General features: G+C 40.4%; 1 protein-coding gene across 7 annotated transcripts in view; it reads left to right on the forward strand.

Annotated features, from left to right (window-relative positions):
- USP34 (ubiquitin specific peptidase 34) overlaps window positions 1-17,894 on the forward strand; it is a 149,745-nt gene continuing 131,851 nt past the window's right edge. For all 7 annotated transcript variants that reach the window (XM_067292718.1, XM_067292723.1, XM_067292722.1 and 4 more), the window contains exon 1: window positions 1-146. In XM_067292718.1, coding sequence (XP_067148819.1) covers window positions 104-146 — 43 coding nt within the window. In that variant the 5' untranslated portion in view covers window positions 1-103. The remainder of the gene's footprint in view (window positions 147-17,894) is intronic.

A 17,894-nucleotide genomic window follows, 5' to 3' on the forward strand; every position in this document is an offset into this window, starting at 1 on the left:
TGACCCCCGCCCCGGCCCCCATCAATCATCAATCAGCAGCACCGAGTGGATCAATCAATGGTCGGGAGGAGGCGGCGGCGGCGGCTGCTGCTGTTAATGAACAATGTGTGAGAGCTGCGCCGAGCTGCTGGAGGTGTTAAATGAGAGTAAGTGCGGCCGCCCTCCCCCACTACCCTCCCCCCAACACTCCTCGCCCCGGGCCGGGACCCCACGTACCCTCCTCTACACGGGCTGGGTTATAACCCTGCTCCATCTCCCCCCCCCGTTCCGTTCCCTTCCCTTTCCTTCCTCTTCCCTGCTCGCCGCCTGGCTCGGGCCTCCTGCGCGCCGCTCGCGGGGTTACCTCTCCCCGTGGGGCGGCAATGTAGGCAGAGCCTGCCCTGCTTTGCTGCTTCCTTCCCCCTCCCTGCTCTCCCTGCCGGGGGACTTGTGGCCTGGGGGAAGAGGATGGGGGGGGGCAGTGCCGCGGGTTCGCGAGCCGCTGGGGCCTCCCCGGGAGCCCCCCTCCCCCTTCTCCCGCCGGCCCCGCGGGTGCGTGTGCGGCGCCGGCCGGGGACGTGAGCCGGCCGCCGGCGCGAGCAGCGCGCTCCTCGCCGCGCATCCCCGGGCAGCCGCGCCGGGGCCTAGCTGGCTCCCGCCCGGCCGAGGAGGCGCCTGCGAGCGGCTCCGGTGGCTGCCGAGCAGCTGGAGGCCGGGCCTGGGCTGGGTCGCTTTTAAGCAGGCGAGGCGGCTCTGAGTGATCCTGCCCCCCCGCTCCCCCCCTCCGCCCCCTCACTGCTCCGCGCTGTGGTGTGGAGGGGGGGGGGGAGAGAAAGGGACACGGCGGAGGTGGTTTTCGGTACCGATTTTCAAAAGCGACTGCTTGGCTGCCGGGAAGCCGGCGCCCGGGAGAGGCTGCCTGGGCGCTGCGAGGCCGGGCCGGGCCGGGGAGGAAGGAGCCGCGGGCTGCTGCTCTCCGGGAGTGGTCTCGTGCTTCCTCCCCGAGTTTCCTCTTTACAGGTGGGACCTAACAGTGTGTGTGGGGGGGGAGAGGGTTAATACAGCAGGTATTTCCCCCCCCCTGCCGCCGCCGAAATCCGGTTTCATTCTGGGCACCACATTGCTCCTGCTCCCCTGTGCAGTAGGCCTCGTGCATCTCCGGGAACTTGGCCCCGGTGCTCCGTGGCAGGCAAGGTATCTCCCCCTCTCTCGGAGGGCTGTCTGTGTGCACTGCTTCATGAACAAAGACTAAAAAACATGATTATTAGAGGTGCTGAGGGGCTTAGTAAACTTATCCGCCACAGTCTGTGATTAGCGGGAAGTTTAGCTATCGAAAAATCTTAAATTTGTAAACATCTTCCTGGTTGCACACTATGTTCTGTTTAGAGACAAATCGTGTTCTAATAAAGCAAAACACAGAATGCTTCCTAGAACAGTACTTGAATAGGATTTTTTTTTTAACTTTTGTGAGGCCTAATTGCATGAATTGTTTGTTCTTTGCTAAAATATACCAGTGAATCCTACATTAGTAGTACACAGTAGTAGTTAGTATATAGTAGTAGTTGAGTACTGGCCTTTTTCTTGCTGGGAAAAGATGTTGTTTAGTGATGATCATAATTTTATTTGAAAAACAAGAAGAAATATGTAGAACTAACTTTCAGGAGACCCTGGAGGCAGGAATAAATCAAATTAAAAGGTTAACATCAGAGAACTGTTGGATTGTGAAGAAAATCGTTTGGCTAAGCTTATAATCCTAACATCTTATTTTGAAGAGTCGTGATGTTTACCTAACTTTAGCATTTATATCTTATCTTTCTCAACTGGGGAGGTGAGGAATACGTTGGTATTATAGGCCATATGCTTATTTAAACTTGGTCCTATTTTGAACCTTATCAATGGTATACTGATGACAACTGTTTGTTGGAAGAGATAACTTTGCTTGGGTATGATGGACTGATAAATAATCCTTGTTTAAACTTAATCAAGACTGGTATGATCAAATGAAAAAAACCACTAGCATTAAACTTGATTTATCAGGAAATCTCTGAATTTCCAGTATGAATTTAGTTTTATAACCATTTTAAAGTAATTGGAAATTAGGCAGTTAGATCTTCCCTTACAGATAAAGCAATACCTTATATTCTCCTTGTAGGAGAATGAGTTATAAGGGAGATGTACTTTTAATTCCTATTACAACTTCAAGTTGTATTCTTTGTATTCTTGAGTAATATTTAATGTTAATGTACAAAAATAATGTCAAGCCTTGGTTTTTAAAACACTGCAGCAAAAATGAAAAGTGGTAGTAAAGAATGAGGTCATGCCCAAAACGTGTGAGCCAGAGACTGCCAGCAGTTTCCTTTTCTGCCCGCTGAGCATTTGGGATTGCCTCTTCACTGAAACTACTGAAACAGTGTTTTGAAAGAGGTCCAGGAAACATCATTTAGTTTGTTTTAGAAATTTCTCGCTAAACTAAACATTTTTATGCACAATGCATTCTACCTTTTGTCTTCATTTACCCTGGTGTTTACAAAATAATTATTTGGTATCAGTTGTACGACAAGCCACTTACTGAACTGACTAACAACTCTTAATGTATTGTTTTGAAAAGAGCACATGGGAAGGTCCCATTTTCCTCAGAAGAGGTTACCAATTTATGGAGGACAGAAGGATGAAACTTAATGATTCTGCAAACAGCTGGGCATATTTTTATTATAAGCACATTAGTCCTGCTGTAAACTATTAGAATATTAATCACACTCATAACGATTTGCAGAACTGGAGCCTTTGTCAAGCAGTGACCTCTGGGTAGGCCCAGAGGTATGTCTTCCCTGAGCTCCTTACAAGATTCCTGGTCCCTAGGCCTGATTTTGTAACAAGCAGTCAATGGGCCTAGTTTTACATGAATACAGTTCTGGTTCTTGTGGAACTGAAAACCTGTAGTTTAAAAAAGTATTTGTTGACAAAAGCTCCAGGTTGATCTACCTATCTACATTTAATACAAAACTTCATTACTAAAGCAGGACAAGCAGACTATGTTTTGTGGACAGAAGAAGTGGTGGTGTTTTCTCTTGTGACATCTTTATTTTCAGCATTTGATATAACTATAAAACACAAAATTCCCTATCCTTGAGAGAAGTAGCAGCAGCCTGAAGTTATGGCTTGGCCCAGGAACTCAGTAAAACACAATTTCCTCAATGAAATGCCCAGGCTTTAAAGCAGTTTTTGCATTGCAAGACAATCTATTGTTCAGTCAGAGAGAACAGTCTAAGTTCTTTTTGAGCGCTCTAGGTATGTTAGCATCACATATGTTTTTCTAGGTAGGCATTTAATAGGAATAAAGCCTATATATTGGCTGATCTGATTTCTGAGTTAATCTTCCTCAACATACACGTTTTTAATAGCCTTAAATAGGTAAAGATAGGAAGACGTGGTGGTTTACTTTTCAGGATATGGGTGCTTATTCACCAAAGATTTAATTATGCCATCAAAATATGTTTTTATGGGAGTTCATTTAAATATATTTACTTTCTGCAGAAAAATATGTAGAGGACATTGAATGCTTTTATGTTAATTTACAGCACTTTGTGTCCTGAAATGAACCCTGATATTGACATGCTGTACATTCCTTGGTTCGTTTGGATGCCAGTTCTTGTCATTCGAGGAGGGATTATATCAAGTTTTGTTTCTTCTTCAGTAATATTTATGCTAGTGTGCTGTCTAGAGGCCCTGATCAGAATAGTTCTGTTCTGGTAGGTACTAGCAAAACTAGGTACCTAAAGTAAGTCAGAAGATGCATAAATGTAATACAAAGCTGTGCTTTCTCTGTCTCAAGTCTTTTATACCAGTAATTTTGCGGGTCACTGTGTCACACTTGAGACCAGAGTAAGTGGTTTCTAGCTGATCTGTAGAACCATGTTATCACTGGACATTTACACAGCCTTCACCTAAAAGCATAAGAGTATGTGATGCTCCAGAATGTGATAAATTTTGAGATCTGACAGTGATCTTTTGATCTAAACCACGATTGGTTTCAGCCTGTGAACTCCTATATAATTTCTAGAGAAGGTGCAAACCCCTTTACAGGTTTTATGTAGGCATGCGTGTAGTTCTCTGGCTGCTCCTGAGTCAGCTGCGCTTGACTGGGCTTGGCTGCCTAAGAGACTTTCCTTTGGGACTGCAACTGGTGTTGATGTATGTTGACTTAAAACTTCATATAGATGGTCTTGTTTTAAGTTTGCTTTTTTTTTAAATTTGTAAACAAAATATTACAAGATGGGAAAAATAGGTTGTAGCACACAGCTATAGTCATGTTTTTTAGGTAACTTAGGTGGGCCTAGGTTATTCCCAGTTCTTTGTTTCTGGGAATGAAGTTTTTCTGCCCAGCTTTCTGCTTCACTTTCTTCAATGATTACCTTTTTAGTCCAAAATAATTTTTTTTCTAGCAGCTCTGAAACCATATAAAATCAGTACATATTGATCAATAGAAGCTTCTAGTTATTATATTATCACACTAGCTTTCAGGCTATTTTCTCATTATGTTTTCTCTTAAACCTTTTGTAAAGGTTTATATTAAAAAAAATGTACAGTTTACTCAAGCACAAAGAGATTGGATATAGACTAATACTGTTAGTTTTCTATCCATTATTACTGCCAGCTGCCTGCAGAACTTCTTCCAATATGATCAGGTCCACAAAACGCTTGAGATACTTGATTATTTTTGGTAATTGTATAGCTTGAAAATAGCCTTTCATTTGGATGTTCAAGAAGCTTGACTTGACTTCCTGTCGCATAATTCTGGGATGTAGAAAATATGAAAAGTAGACATAGAGGTGGAGCAAAACTATGTTTACCTTGAGGTAGATCAGAAATCTAAGTATTTCAAAACCCTGCAGCATTCAGTTCACTCTTTGGGCTCTGGAGCGGAGGAATGTTTTGCGTTGTAAATATTCCAGTTTTATCTGTAGGTAAGGAGCCTATTTTATAATACAAATATTAAAAATATTACATAGTTAATATCAGTGCTCAAGAGGTACTGTCATTTGCTCAGTGGTTGCCTGTAAGCGTCAGTACTGATTATTTGACCGTCCCTTGTGTCTTGTGTAAACCTAGTGTTTCATTTGACTCTCATGCAAGACCTGTAAGACAGTCTCTGTTGCATGTCCTACCTGTCCCCCCACCCCCTGGTCTCAAATACTTTCATTCCAGTTCTGTGATATTTTCGTGCTCAGAAGCTTTGCAGAGGTTCTAGGGAGGAGTTATTGGGGTAACTGTCCAACTTTATTACATTAACCTAATTCTTTAGTCTCTGCTGTTGACGAAAAAAGCTCAGTTGTTTATAGAGTTCAAATTTAGTGACTGTTTTATGTTTGCTTTTGTCTTTGACCCTTTTTCTTTAAGAGGGTGAGCAGCCAGACTTGAAGGAGAATGAAGATTACTTTTCCTTTATAGTAATATTTCCCAAACTGTAGTAGTCATGGACTTCTGTGAAGTGCCAGTCCAAATGAATCAGAATACCCAGAGGAAAAAAAATGGGAAGAGGAACCTATCTCCTCTCTTAATTGTGAACTTTCTAAAGCGAAAGGAAAGGGAGAATAAGACAGTGTTTTAACTTGTTGTTTGTAGCTGTAAAGCAGTTTAAAGATAAACTCTGTGGCTTTAGTAGCTAAAAGGCTTCCATTATTAGAAAGATACTTCAGATTTTGCTCTGTATAACTGTTTTGGTGCATGTTATCTGATGTGATCAAAAAATGATTTTATTTTGTCCTGAGATTTGTCCTGTTCGTACTGCTGAAGATTGATGGATCTTTCTCATTACTCCAGCCACTTAATCACTGATGCAGAGGATAAGTTATGTAAATTCCGTTCTGCTGAGTTTTCTTGTGAGTTATGGACCACTGACATTTACTAAGATCTTTCTCTTTGTATATAGTGAAATCTTATCTTGGATAAGTATTTGTTGTAACATCCAATAATTCATTCCTTCATTTATGGTAGCGGTTCTCAAACTTTATGCTGTAGGTGCTCTGTCTTCCTAGTAAGGGGCCTGCACAGTCTCTAGTTATATCCCTGCTTAGTTAGGTAAACACCTTTGTTTAAATTCAAGAAAGAAAGAAAAAAAAACAAACCTTTACTTGACTTTTAAAAATATTTGGATAGTGTAGAACTTGAAGTCAACTCATACCCTATGTTGGAAAACTTCCTGTTTAAAATCTGTTTTCAAATCTTTTTGTGCTTTATGGCTTTTCCTTTGTAAGGATAGTGTTCAAGTTATGGAATACCCAAGCAGTTCCTGAGACATGTCCAAGATCTTGTGTTTTAGGCTGTCCTGCATATTGTCAGCGTTAGTTTTTGGGGGAAGCTAGCTGTTTTGATTTTCCTTATACGCTCAGGTGGCAGAGAATGAGATGGGGCGTTGCTGGTAGGGAGATGTCTGGGCTAGAAATTTTGTGCTCTGATTGAAGGGGCAGTACCTTGGAGAGCAGACACGGGCCCTAGCTCCCTCTGCTTGACTTTAAGGAGTTGCCTTGGCTTTTGGAGGACCAAGGGTTTTGTCTTACATATAGTCTTATACAGCCTCAGGGGAGTCCTTTTATTTTTGTAGAATTTCTTTCTGCTTATTTTTTTGTTAAACAGTAAAATATATCTGTTCATTGTTAATAACAGTTTTTCACTTTGACTTTAATTGCTTACAACTTCGATTTCTCTGTGTCACTGGAGTTTGCTTCTGCCTTCCTGTGTTCAACTAACATTGAGTGACAAAAGCAGATCTTGCTTTCTGGAATTATGTTTTGTGGACAAAGGATGAACAGTCTGTAATTTGGCATTTTAGAGGTTGGAAGGAGAAAGTAATGTTTACTACTTTTTTTCTATTATTTCTTGTATTTTCTGCTTTGAGTGTATAGTTCCATCATACTCTATCCTTTGTCTTATCCTTCTTGCAACTCTTCTGTTATGTTTCTATGCTCATGGTTTTTCCATTTCTCAGTTTCTGTTCTCACTTTTATGTTCTTTCTGCTTTTCCCTTTGTCCTCCACCTTGCTTTATTCCTCACTGTTGCTCTGGGTACGGTTCTGTGCCTTCACTTTTCTCTGTTTCCTTTAACAGGCTTCCATAACAGGCTGATTTGCTTTCTTTCATGTGTTCTTTTGACCACTGTTCAGGTCTGGTTGAGAAAAGATGAGAAACACCATGGTCAGAAGTTGCCTGTTCATGATGGTAGTGCTACAATGCTGTCTTGGTGCTTCCAGCATTGCCTGAGTCCTGTTAAGTCTTCTACTGGACTGAGGAGAGCTGGAAGTGAGAGAAAGAGAAAGATTCTGTATGTTTGTGTGGAAAGGCTTTTATGTTATACTTGCTTAAAAAAAAAAAGTGAATTTTTTTTTTTATGTAGCCTGTCCATTAGTTTCACCAGCTCAGGTAGTTGTTAAATAAGGATTTTTGCAGGCTAAGCTATGCGTTTACGCTGATCAGGATGCTGGGACAACCTGAAAAATAATCTTACTACCTTCAAAAGCAAGTGGTTGTATTGATTACTGAATGCTGCTTATACTAATAGCATGCTGCAATTAAACATCATTGTGGCTATTTAATTTCTGTTGTTTAAGCATATGTTGTGGTAATTTCTTTCTCTTTCTTTTTTTTTTTCTCTATTCTGTGTAGCAAATTGGCAGTTTCTACAATCTAGTATAAGAAGAGGTTAGAAGCCATTCTTTTCACTCAGTTCCTTTTCTTGTATGTGAATTGATCTGCCATCTGAATGCTGAACATGGACGTATAACTGTCAGGATCTCTGGCTTTCTTAGCACTTCATTATCCTGCTCATTTATAGTTTTATTGAGTTTTGGAATTTTCCAGATCTAATGTGTTTTGTGGAAGCTGAGTTTCTTGAGGAAATTTGGTACGAATGCATTACGGCTATTTTCAGATAATATTAGAAGAGGAAATACTTGCCCTGTTTATCTCTATGTACTTGTATGCATGTATATAGAACTCCTCTGGGAGACTCAGTGTTGGAACAACTGGTTAAAGAAGCTGAAACATGTCAGAAAGTCTCAGTGGAAAAGGCACCTTTGAGTATTGACATTTATTTAGCTAATTTGTAGAAGGTCTGTAAATAAGACTTTGAAAGCACATGGCAATTGAGGCATGATCTTTAGATCTGCATCCACACAGCAGATTATTTCCCACGCAAGAATAGGAATTGAGTGGCAAAGGTTTTTTTGCCTCTTACCTTAACAGATTCAAGAAGTCTCCAATTCATTGCACAGTTTTATTAATTTACTTCCACTTAAGAGTTTTTAATCCATGTAATTATATACAGAAACAGGGAAAAGTTTAGGATGAAAACCGAAGCGAGGCAGCACATCGTGATCTTAAATATGTTAGCCAAGAGGCCATCAAACAACTGTACTGTACTTACCAATGGTGTATGCGGATTCCTTAAGAGCTGAAAACGTGCTCCTTCCATACCTGCTGTGCTCACGAGCTGGTGAGGATGATTTCATACTGTTGCTTTCTGCCAGACTCATGAAGAATAACTGAAGCACTGGAGCTTTCTGCAAGCTTTGGAAAAGTTTTTTGTTTGGTTGGGTTTTTTCTCCCAGAAAGATGGAAGCTTATTGCTTTTAATTTCGCATTTTGTGTGAAACCCAGTGCCTTCAAAACTGGAAGTATTTGCCTACTTACAAGAGCAGACTTCCCACTTTTTGGTTGTGAGTAGATTTTTCTTGAGAAGATAGTCTGTTAGCCAATTAATTATATAAATAATGTAGAAGTCACATGATACTAGTGTGTTTGTTTTATCCTGTGTTGTGCAATATTCATTGTCTTTATTATCTTTTTACTGTGCGTTTCTTAATCTGTTTTTGAGAATTTGATATATTTTTTAGTGAGCTTAATTCCATTTCCAGGAAACGGTCAGTTGCCCACTTGTTAATCTGCGACACGTGCTATTAAATTCCTTCTAATTTAAATTGCAATACAAAGCCTTTTATGTTTACAACTAATGAAAGTATTTTTTAAGTGGAGAGGTGAACTGAAATGCCGGTATCTTTCAGAGTTGTCTTCGGCTGTCTGTCCCTGCTTTTTGCAAACCTAGTGATGAGTTTTCATTCTATACTCTGTGGGCCTCAACAGAACAGACAGTGCTTTCACTTCTAAACTTTCTGCTTGGAGAAGCTCTGAGCAGTGATAGAAACGGGCAATGGCATATTTGCAAGGGAGAATGACTCCAGAGAAGCAGTACAGGGGCCAGAATAACAAAATCTAATCAGGAATTTGGGAAATCATCTGTTCATAAACGGCTTACATTATACATTTTGTGCCACTCTTTTCACAGTCGCCTGGTGTCATGGTCAGAAATGATATAGTGAAATTGCAGCGTAGCCTAGTGGTTTTCCTATGAAGCAAGTATAGGATAGCACTGGGGACTGTGAGCTCACTTCCTCGCCTGTATTTGCTCGTCCAAAATATGGATTGAGGGTGGACTTGAGATAATTTTTAGTCATTTGTTGTATCCCCAGCTTCAGGAAGCAATGGAGTTTCAGAAGAAATTCCACAGTGAGAAAAAGCTCAATAAGAGCAAGTTCTTCTGCTTAGGTGAGGGATGGCTGGTTTTGGTCTGTCTACCCTCCCCCCCCCCCCCCCCCCAATGTTCTTTGCTACATTGACCAGTCTCTGACGTCTTTCACAGTTAGGAATACATTGTGGCTACTTTACTTATGGTTGAATTAGTATTTTTATTGCCTGAGCTACTTTTTTTTCTTAATGTTCTTTGATGAAATGAAACTTTTACCACAAAGTATTTATCATAAGTCTCAGTGTTTTATCTTCTGAAGTAGTATTTAAGCAGATACAAGCTGATCAAGCTGATCAGAAGAGTTTGATTTTCATCACTAATTGGAAGAAGGCTTAGTAGCAGTGTCAGTCTCAATCTTTCCAAACAGTTGACTTTGTAGCTTGTGTTCAGACATAGTTGCAGACTTTTAATTGTGTGCACTTGCTGATCCTTGACTCCTAAAATGTTCGTTTACATCATAATAACATCTGTAAATACATTTTCTGACCGGGGAGGGAACACTTGCCATGAGACTTACTGCTGTGGAGTTGTGTGTTGACCATATACGTTGCCTTCATCTCTCTCATTTCTTTTGGTCTACTTGCTTTCAGGAAAAAATTATGTAATTAGGCACTAGCCAATAAATGACTGAAAACACCATGTATTTCAGTGAATTATTAAATACAGGATGTCTTAGCAAAAGTGACAGCAGAATTTGACAAGCATATGTTTGGAAGTTGAGGGAGAATCTTACTGCAACTTTGCTGTTTGCCTGTCCTTTCTCAGTATTTTATTCTCCTTTTAAAATGAGGGATGCTTGTGTCTGTTTTGATCAAAAATAATGTCTTGGAGTGCAAACATTCATCAAGCTCTTCTTTGGCTTTCAGAGGAACTGCCTGAAGCCCCATTTAGTATAATAACCTTTGGCCGGTTTATCTTTCTTATTTCCTTGTTTCAGGAGGCTCAAATATATTTTGTAAGAAATTTATCATATTTGCCCCTCTCAGATTTTGACTGTAAAAGGTAGGATACAGTCATTAGGCACTTCTGCTATAAATCTACTGGAAATCTGTTGCTTCCTCTTGACTGAGGTGGTTGCAATCACGGGCTCTGGCCTTTTGTTTCTGGTTATGTGAGGAGAAATTGTTGTTTTCTGTAACTGATTCATAGTATGCCAAGTAGTACATCTAAACTAATTTGCAAGGTTCTCTCTTGAAAATTGAGTGCTTCCTGAAGTAGTTATTTTAATTTTTGAATTTCTTGCTACTTGTAGTTAAGACTAATAGAAAACTTCTTTAGCTTTTGGAACCTTGTTGGTGCAATTAAATCTTTGTTCTACTTATAAAATAGTTAAACTTTAAGTTCTGTTTTCACTTTAAAATTATTATTTAGAAAAAGTTTAGTGATGGAATATTTAAAGAAAAATCACTCAAAACTAGAGTCATTCAAGTTGTGGTATATTATTTTCAAAGTTAATATGTTATTAGAAAGAAATAATGCAAATAAGTGCTCCATTTTAAATTGAAGGTAAGCAATTCTCTATCAGAGCGGTAATTTTGGCATTGATGGTGGCAGCCCTGGCTTTGGGGATTACCTTGGAGTAATTAGCGATATGCTAGGAATTCTGGCTTTATGTGGTCATTGTCCAGTCCTGAATTGATTCCTTAAGAAACTTAGAGTGGTCGCTGTCAAAATATTTATGACCAGTAGTCTGATTCTCCACACCTACCTAGTATAGGCTTCCGTACCTTTCGGTAATGTCAAGCAGACTTGTTTCTATGGAAATACTTCTTAAACTGAGCTGGATATTGTATTGAAAGAAGAGATAAAACAATGTTGTATTAAAGGGTAAAAAGTAATCTTCCCAGAATTAGAACATCTTGTCTTGGAGTTAAAAACAATTTATAAAACTGAGTTAAAATAGGACTCTGGAATAGGGCCACATTTTTTATGCCAATGAATGGCACAGATGCATCAAAAGTCCTTTATTGCCTTTTTCTTTAGTAATGTTTAATTTTTTGCCTTTCCCTGGAAAGGGAGGGCTGCAATATCCTCGATGATGAAAATCCTAAGATAATACAAGCTTGAGGAATTACGGTGCAAAGATACCATAGCTTTCTGTTCTTTGGCACCTTGCATCTGACATGGCTAACATTGAACAAGAGCTAATAAGCCCTGGTGGACCCCGACTCACCCGTGCTGTACCACCAGACTGGTATTCCCCTCACTCCGGCTTCCATGGAAATTTAACAGCTGGTGCTCCCACTGCGTGGTGCTGGGCCGGTAAACCCTCTCAGAAGCTGGGGAGTTGAGAAGGGCAATGCTGACACACTTGGGTCTTCTTGGGTCAGCAGAGCCAGAGCAACACGAGCTTTTGCCCCTCTTTGATTCCCTTTGCAGCCAGATCATCCACAAGCTGATCTTAGCTCAATTTCATATCAGCATTTGATCAAACAGCCGTACCCCTATGACACAGTATTAAACTGGTGCACACTCATTCTGCTTCTTAAATGTTTGTGAATTATTTTTTTGCTTATGGTAGCTTTGTACTCTTTGTCCATGCCACTGTAACTGTGTGCTGGATGTGATATTGCTTGTTCTCCCACCATTGGCATAACCCAGCATGAATTGTGCATTTCATGCTCTTACCTAGTCCAGATCAAATTTGCATTGCTCGATGGTACTGCTTTGATTCAGTATTGGTGAATTTTGACCTGTGGCTACAGATGTGCTTGCATGATGCTCCCGATTCTGGACGTACAGTGCTGAAACAGCGGGGCTAACGCTGTATGGGGCCAGTGGGAGTTCAGACAGCGTAGTAGCTTAGGCTTTGCTCTGTGTGCAAGTGGCAGTGCTGCTTCTGGACCCGAATTGAGCAGTGAAGCAGCACAGTTGTGTTTGTGGTGGTGTGTCTAAGACGGTAAGAGGTTATCTAGATGCTGGTTCATCCAGATAACTTCTGGGCAGAACCAGCCCCAGTGTCCTACCAGTTGTGAAATTGTTAATATGAAACCTGGGTAAGTTATCCACTGATAATCAATGTTTGACTGCATTTAAAAAATTTTCATGCAGAACTGTTCTCCTTGAAAGTAGTTGCTGAGGCATATTCTCTTCATGAAGGTGAGAGTCATAAGATGCTCTTAGTAAAGATAACTGTTGGCTTAAGTAGAAGGCAGTGGCCATGCTAAACACAGCATTTTGACCAAGAGCAGTTGTGACTTAGCACACTGGAAACTTTGGGATGGCATCAATTTTGAAAGATGAGAATTCTTAAATTGCATACAGCTTTTCAGAGTCGACTTCTGCTGTTTTGCTCCATGCTACCTTAATTTATTATAGTAGAAGAAAGCTGCTTGCTGGAGAAGATGAGGGAGATGGGATGGGGAAAAATGTATAGTAAATGAACAGAATGAGATTCAAAGAGAAAACCTGCATGGTGGTTGCATGGAAAAAGGGAGATGCAGAAGATGGAAATTAGCTAAGATCAGCTAATAGATTTGCCTATTCTGGTGCAGTTGTAGCTTGGAAGTGCTGTTTGTCTGATGAACACACCATGGCTCCTGCTATTGCAATGTATCTACACTATACTTTGAAATACTGAATTAAAATAAAACTGTTCAGTCCCCTCTGCTTTTGTGCTGGCTATGAGGAATTATGCAAATGCTGAATAACCAGCCGATGGCTGCTTTTTGGGATGGTTAGGGAACCAGTTATAACTGTTTTTTCCTTACTCTTTTGAGTAGCTTCTGTATTTTTATTCATAAGAAGCCAGTATCCTTTAGACTTGCAGACCTTTGACAGATTTGGTTGAGGTTGCTTTTATGGTCAAAAGTTTATGCTAAGTGTCTGATAGAGGGCAGTCGCTTGATCACAGTTGGGGTTTTTTTCCCTAAGGAAATGAGTCTTGAAAAGTTTGCTATTTCCTATCTTTAAGCTATTATGTTGTCCCAGTAATATTTGCTTTGTAATCTGTGTGTGCTTTGTGTGTAATTACAAGTTTGTGAGAAAGAAGGAAAACAAATTTACCAAGTTGGAGTTAAGCATCAAAATTTTACCTTAAATGAGTGATACCTACTTTGTTGGTATGTTGGAGTTGTTTCTGTCGTATAGTTGTTTCTCTCATTTATAATGATGAGAACTTTAGAGTTAGGGTTAGATTTAAAAGGAATTTGGGTATGTTATGGGATGAAAATGGATATAGTTAACCTTAACGCTGTGTTGTAATGGTGTGGTGGGGGTGGGCATTGTCAACTCAGTATTTAAAGATAAGTTTAATTTATCATCTCAAACTCAGAAATGCCATAACCATATGATTACAGAATTTTGTAACTCCAGTAGTTTGGGTGACACATCTGATACTAACCTGATGCTCGAACAGTTTTTCTAATACTGAGGAAAGTGAGTCACTTGTATTCAGTACATTCTACATAGTGTTTTAGCACATTTTTAAATGTGTATCCAGTCAATATTCTGGAATATTTTTATTTTATAGAGACTGGGGAGTGGAAAGAAGACTGTTTTCCTCTTATAGAAAAGTTACAGGGAAGGTTGGGCAGTTAAACCCAAACTACTGACATTGAAGTTCAATTGGCACTGTCCTTTTAGATACTTTTTTAAAGATAGCTTTGTAAAGGTCTGAAAGAGCTCTGGTGGATATGTCTAAAGCAGTTGCAAATTATCTTTAGTAAAAAGAGGAGGAGTTTTAATGGATGGAAGTAAAAAGGGAATGGGAGAAGGTAAGCTCTGTGCCTATCATCTTTTTTTTTTGTTATTGATCACAAAAAAACCTGTACAGAAAATATCTCAGTGTATATATGTCTATAAAAATGTCTGTTGAATGAAGGCTCATCTGATTCTCCGAACACCTGTATTTATACACAAGTTTGTCTGTAGTTCTTCTAAAATTGGTGGTATTTTCCCTAATGCTATTTCATTTAGTGCATGACCCTTGATTTCCTCTGTTTAGTCTGTGTGAGAAAATAATTTCTGAGAATAACATTCATTTTGAAAGTGTCTGTTCTTTTCTGTGAAGCAGTTGGTATTAGGTGAGGTGGGGGGAGGGAGGGAGCAAAATCTGTATGTGACCTTAGTCATTACATTTTTGAATATGTAGAAATCACACTTTTACATATTAACATAAGTAGTTTTCTATTGTTTACATTTTTTACTAATTGATTTTTCGGAAAGTAGAGAACATACTTTTTAAAATGACTATTTTTACTTGCCATTTGATTGTACTTAGTGTGATAAGTGACCTTTGGATATAAGATATTCCTCATAAGTCTAGCATGATAGTTGTCCTTGAGGTCTAATTACAGTCTGTTCCTCTAGCTCTGAAGTTCTTGCTAAAAATGCACTTAGGATCTGAGCTTCATTTGCTCACAGTTTAAATTATATTGTCCCTTTCTTTGCAGTTGCTGTATGATTTTCTCATCTTCTGTCATTCTCTAGTTTTAGTAGCTTTATTAATAATCTTTTTCTTAGCTTGGGAGATCGTGTTGTTTCTAGTACAATATTACACACTTAGTCTTCCTCAAAAGGGTGATTAGCTGGGTGTATATCATTCAGTTTTTCATTTCAGGCGGGCCAAGTAAAAGGGGGAATGGCAGTGAGGTAATCCACTTTTTTTTCTGATATGTTTTAAATTTTTTCTTTGACCCTTACGTGTTTTGGCCTCTTGTCAGCTACTTTAATAAACCATTACATTTTAAGTATGTTTGACTGTAAAAAGAAATGTCTGAAAATATATGCACTAGAAGATGGTAAAAGAGATCAAGCAATTAATAATTATTTTGGGTCAGTTAGGCAGCTTGGATCATTCTTACATGGTGTTATGATGACAAAAGAGACATCTCAACCAACTTGCTATAAAGAGTCAGTGAAATGAGACATTGCAAGGGTGTAAAAAGACCTTATTTCCTACATTATATTTGTAGAAAATACTTAGCTGGAATTTGCCTGCTAGTCTGTCGTCTTTCTGCTGGTTAGTTTTGCCTCAAATGGATCTGGCCTTCAGAGCTTTGGTTTTGCTGTACTCTGGTAGGGGCAGGGTCTTCAGTTTCTTTGCTTGTAGGTGAGTAGTATTAGGGTGATGTTACACCAGCGGGGGTGAGCCAAGCTTATGTTTTCCATCACTGCAAAGGTGATTTCTTCTCTCAGCTTCACACTTCTCCCACTTTCCTTCCCAACCCCTCCTGATTTACAGAGCTGCCACTGAATATTCAGTGGCTTGCAAAGCCAGCAAAAAGAAAAAAGTGGGTAGTTTACTGCAAGACTGGTAAGTTGAATCAGCTCGGGTGCCTGGTCTGCCTCTCTGGGTTCCTGCAGGAGTGCTAATGACTGTTGGGAGTGGTTGCAATGCACAGCTACTGATGGGACGGCTGCTGCTGCTAGTAGTGTGGACTTGGCCTGAGTGAGGTTGACCATGAAATTGTACCTAGAACAGGGACAAGGCATTTGGGGGAGAAAGTAAGAGAGAGAAGGAAGGAGTGGAGGGTGAGAAGAAAGGTCTATGAGGCTTTAACTGGGAAGAAAAAATGGCTAGAGCAATTCAAAGGAGGAGAAAAAAGTTGTGCAGAAAGAGAGCTCAAGAGTAAATTGAGGAAGGCATCTCTGACGTGACTAGCTTGGGAGTGCTTGGATGAAGAAGCAGCTGCTGGGAGCTTTTGGGGAAGTGCTGAGCATTGGGTTGGAGTACCACTAGTGGAAGAGGTACTGTGTGGTCATGGAATGACTGGTTGTAAAGCTCCAGGGCACATGTTGTCTATTCTTATTGAATTCTGGATTTTTACCAGAGACGGCATTGTGTGTGCAGAGTCAGCCCTGTATTCTCAAGGAGACACTGCAAGTCTTCAGTTCAATAGCAATGGAGGATCATTATGTTCTGATGCCACCTTTTCAAGTGGAGGACTCATGAGGCCTGTGTTTTCTAAAATTCTGGCATTCCAGGCATGTTTACTCCAGGTTAAAACTGGCTGCAGGGGGCAGGTTTCCTGGTGTTTTGACACTGAGCAGCAGGCTGTTTGGCCTGTCATGCAGCACATCCCACTGCTTGTTTCTTCCAGGCTTCAGAGTTTGGTTACTAAGCACAGGGAGATGATCAGAGCACGCGAGACGCCACTTTGACATGCTCCTGCCACCCTCGGAGCACACAGGTGTGCCTTAGCGCATCCTGTGGGAATCACCGCCTTGGGTCTGAAACCAGAAAACCTGGAAAAATCTGTTCACCACCTTAACTTGCAAGAAGGGGGCCTGCCGTAGTAAAGCTTCTTGAAGAAGCTTGGCGTGGATGTTAATGCTGGGTTTGAAACACCAGAGGTGTGCAAGACTGGGAAGACAGCAGGCTAAGGAGGACCTGAGGAACGCAGAGGGCTTCAACATGGGAGAGAAAAAGGGATGTGCATTTGTAATGGATGGATCCGTTTTAACTACTGGCCCATACAGGGCAGAAGAAAACCAGTTTGAAAGGAGAGAGAGATGTCAGGGTTCAGAAGTGAATTCTAGGCAGCAAAGGAGTGGGAAATCCTGTAATCCCTACAGAACTGTGGCTAAAATCAACAAATACTCAGGAATGAAAATGAATGCAATTACTCCTATTTATTTTCTATGCATATTTTTTTCAACTGAAAAATATTTGAAAGGCTTCATAACTAATGATTGCTGTACTTCACGCTACATGTGTCCCTGAAGAGAGGTGCTGTAAATCAAGAGTATCCATAAAGTTGATGTTCAGGGTAAGCCAGGAACTCAGAAGCCTAAGATTTAGATACTGGTTGTGAAGACATGGAGCAGCTGAACTGAAAAATGCTATTTCTGCAAAGGAATAGAAGAGAGAGGTTCACTTAAGGTCCAGGAGAAGCCCTGCCAGATGTGTCACTTACCTCTTTGGCTCTAGCACAGACTTAGATTGGCTTAAACTGATGGGGAAACTGCAGCCCCAGTGTGGTTGCTCCTGTGTTGAGCTTTCTGAGTACTCTTAGGGAAAAGATCAAAAGTCTTTTAGGTACAAAAAAAGGGAACATGTGTATTCAGTCACTGTGTTAGTCATTACTAAATAAGACCAATTAAAGTTGGTCTGCGTGTGAAATACAAAATGTATAAACAGGGAAATAACAAGTTTCTCCAACTAGCACATACAGCTTTCTGTTTTGTTACGCAGGGGCATAAACTTCAGTGTTTCCTTAACTTCTAGACTCTGTGTGCTTTACGTGGCAATCATAGCTGCTACTTTGGGGGACCAGTTTACTTAACTTCCAGTGCCTTTTTCTTGATCTCGTGGAGGGAAATTTGAGAGTCTTTCAAGACATTGCAGTGAATAAGACTGCTCTGGAAATCAGGAGTTACTGCCGTGCTTTTCAGA

This window comes from Apteryx mantelli, chromosome 3, assembly GCF_036417845.1.
Source record: "Apteryx mantelli isolate bAptMan1 chromosome 3, bAptMan1.hap1, whole genome shotgun sequence".
In the NCBI taxonomy this organism is placed as follows: Eukaryota; Metazoa; Chordata; class Aves; order Apterygiformes; family Apterygidae; genus Apteryx; species Apteryx mantelli.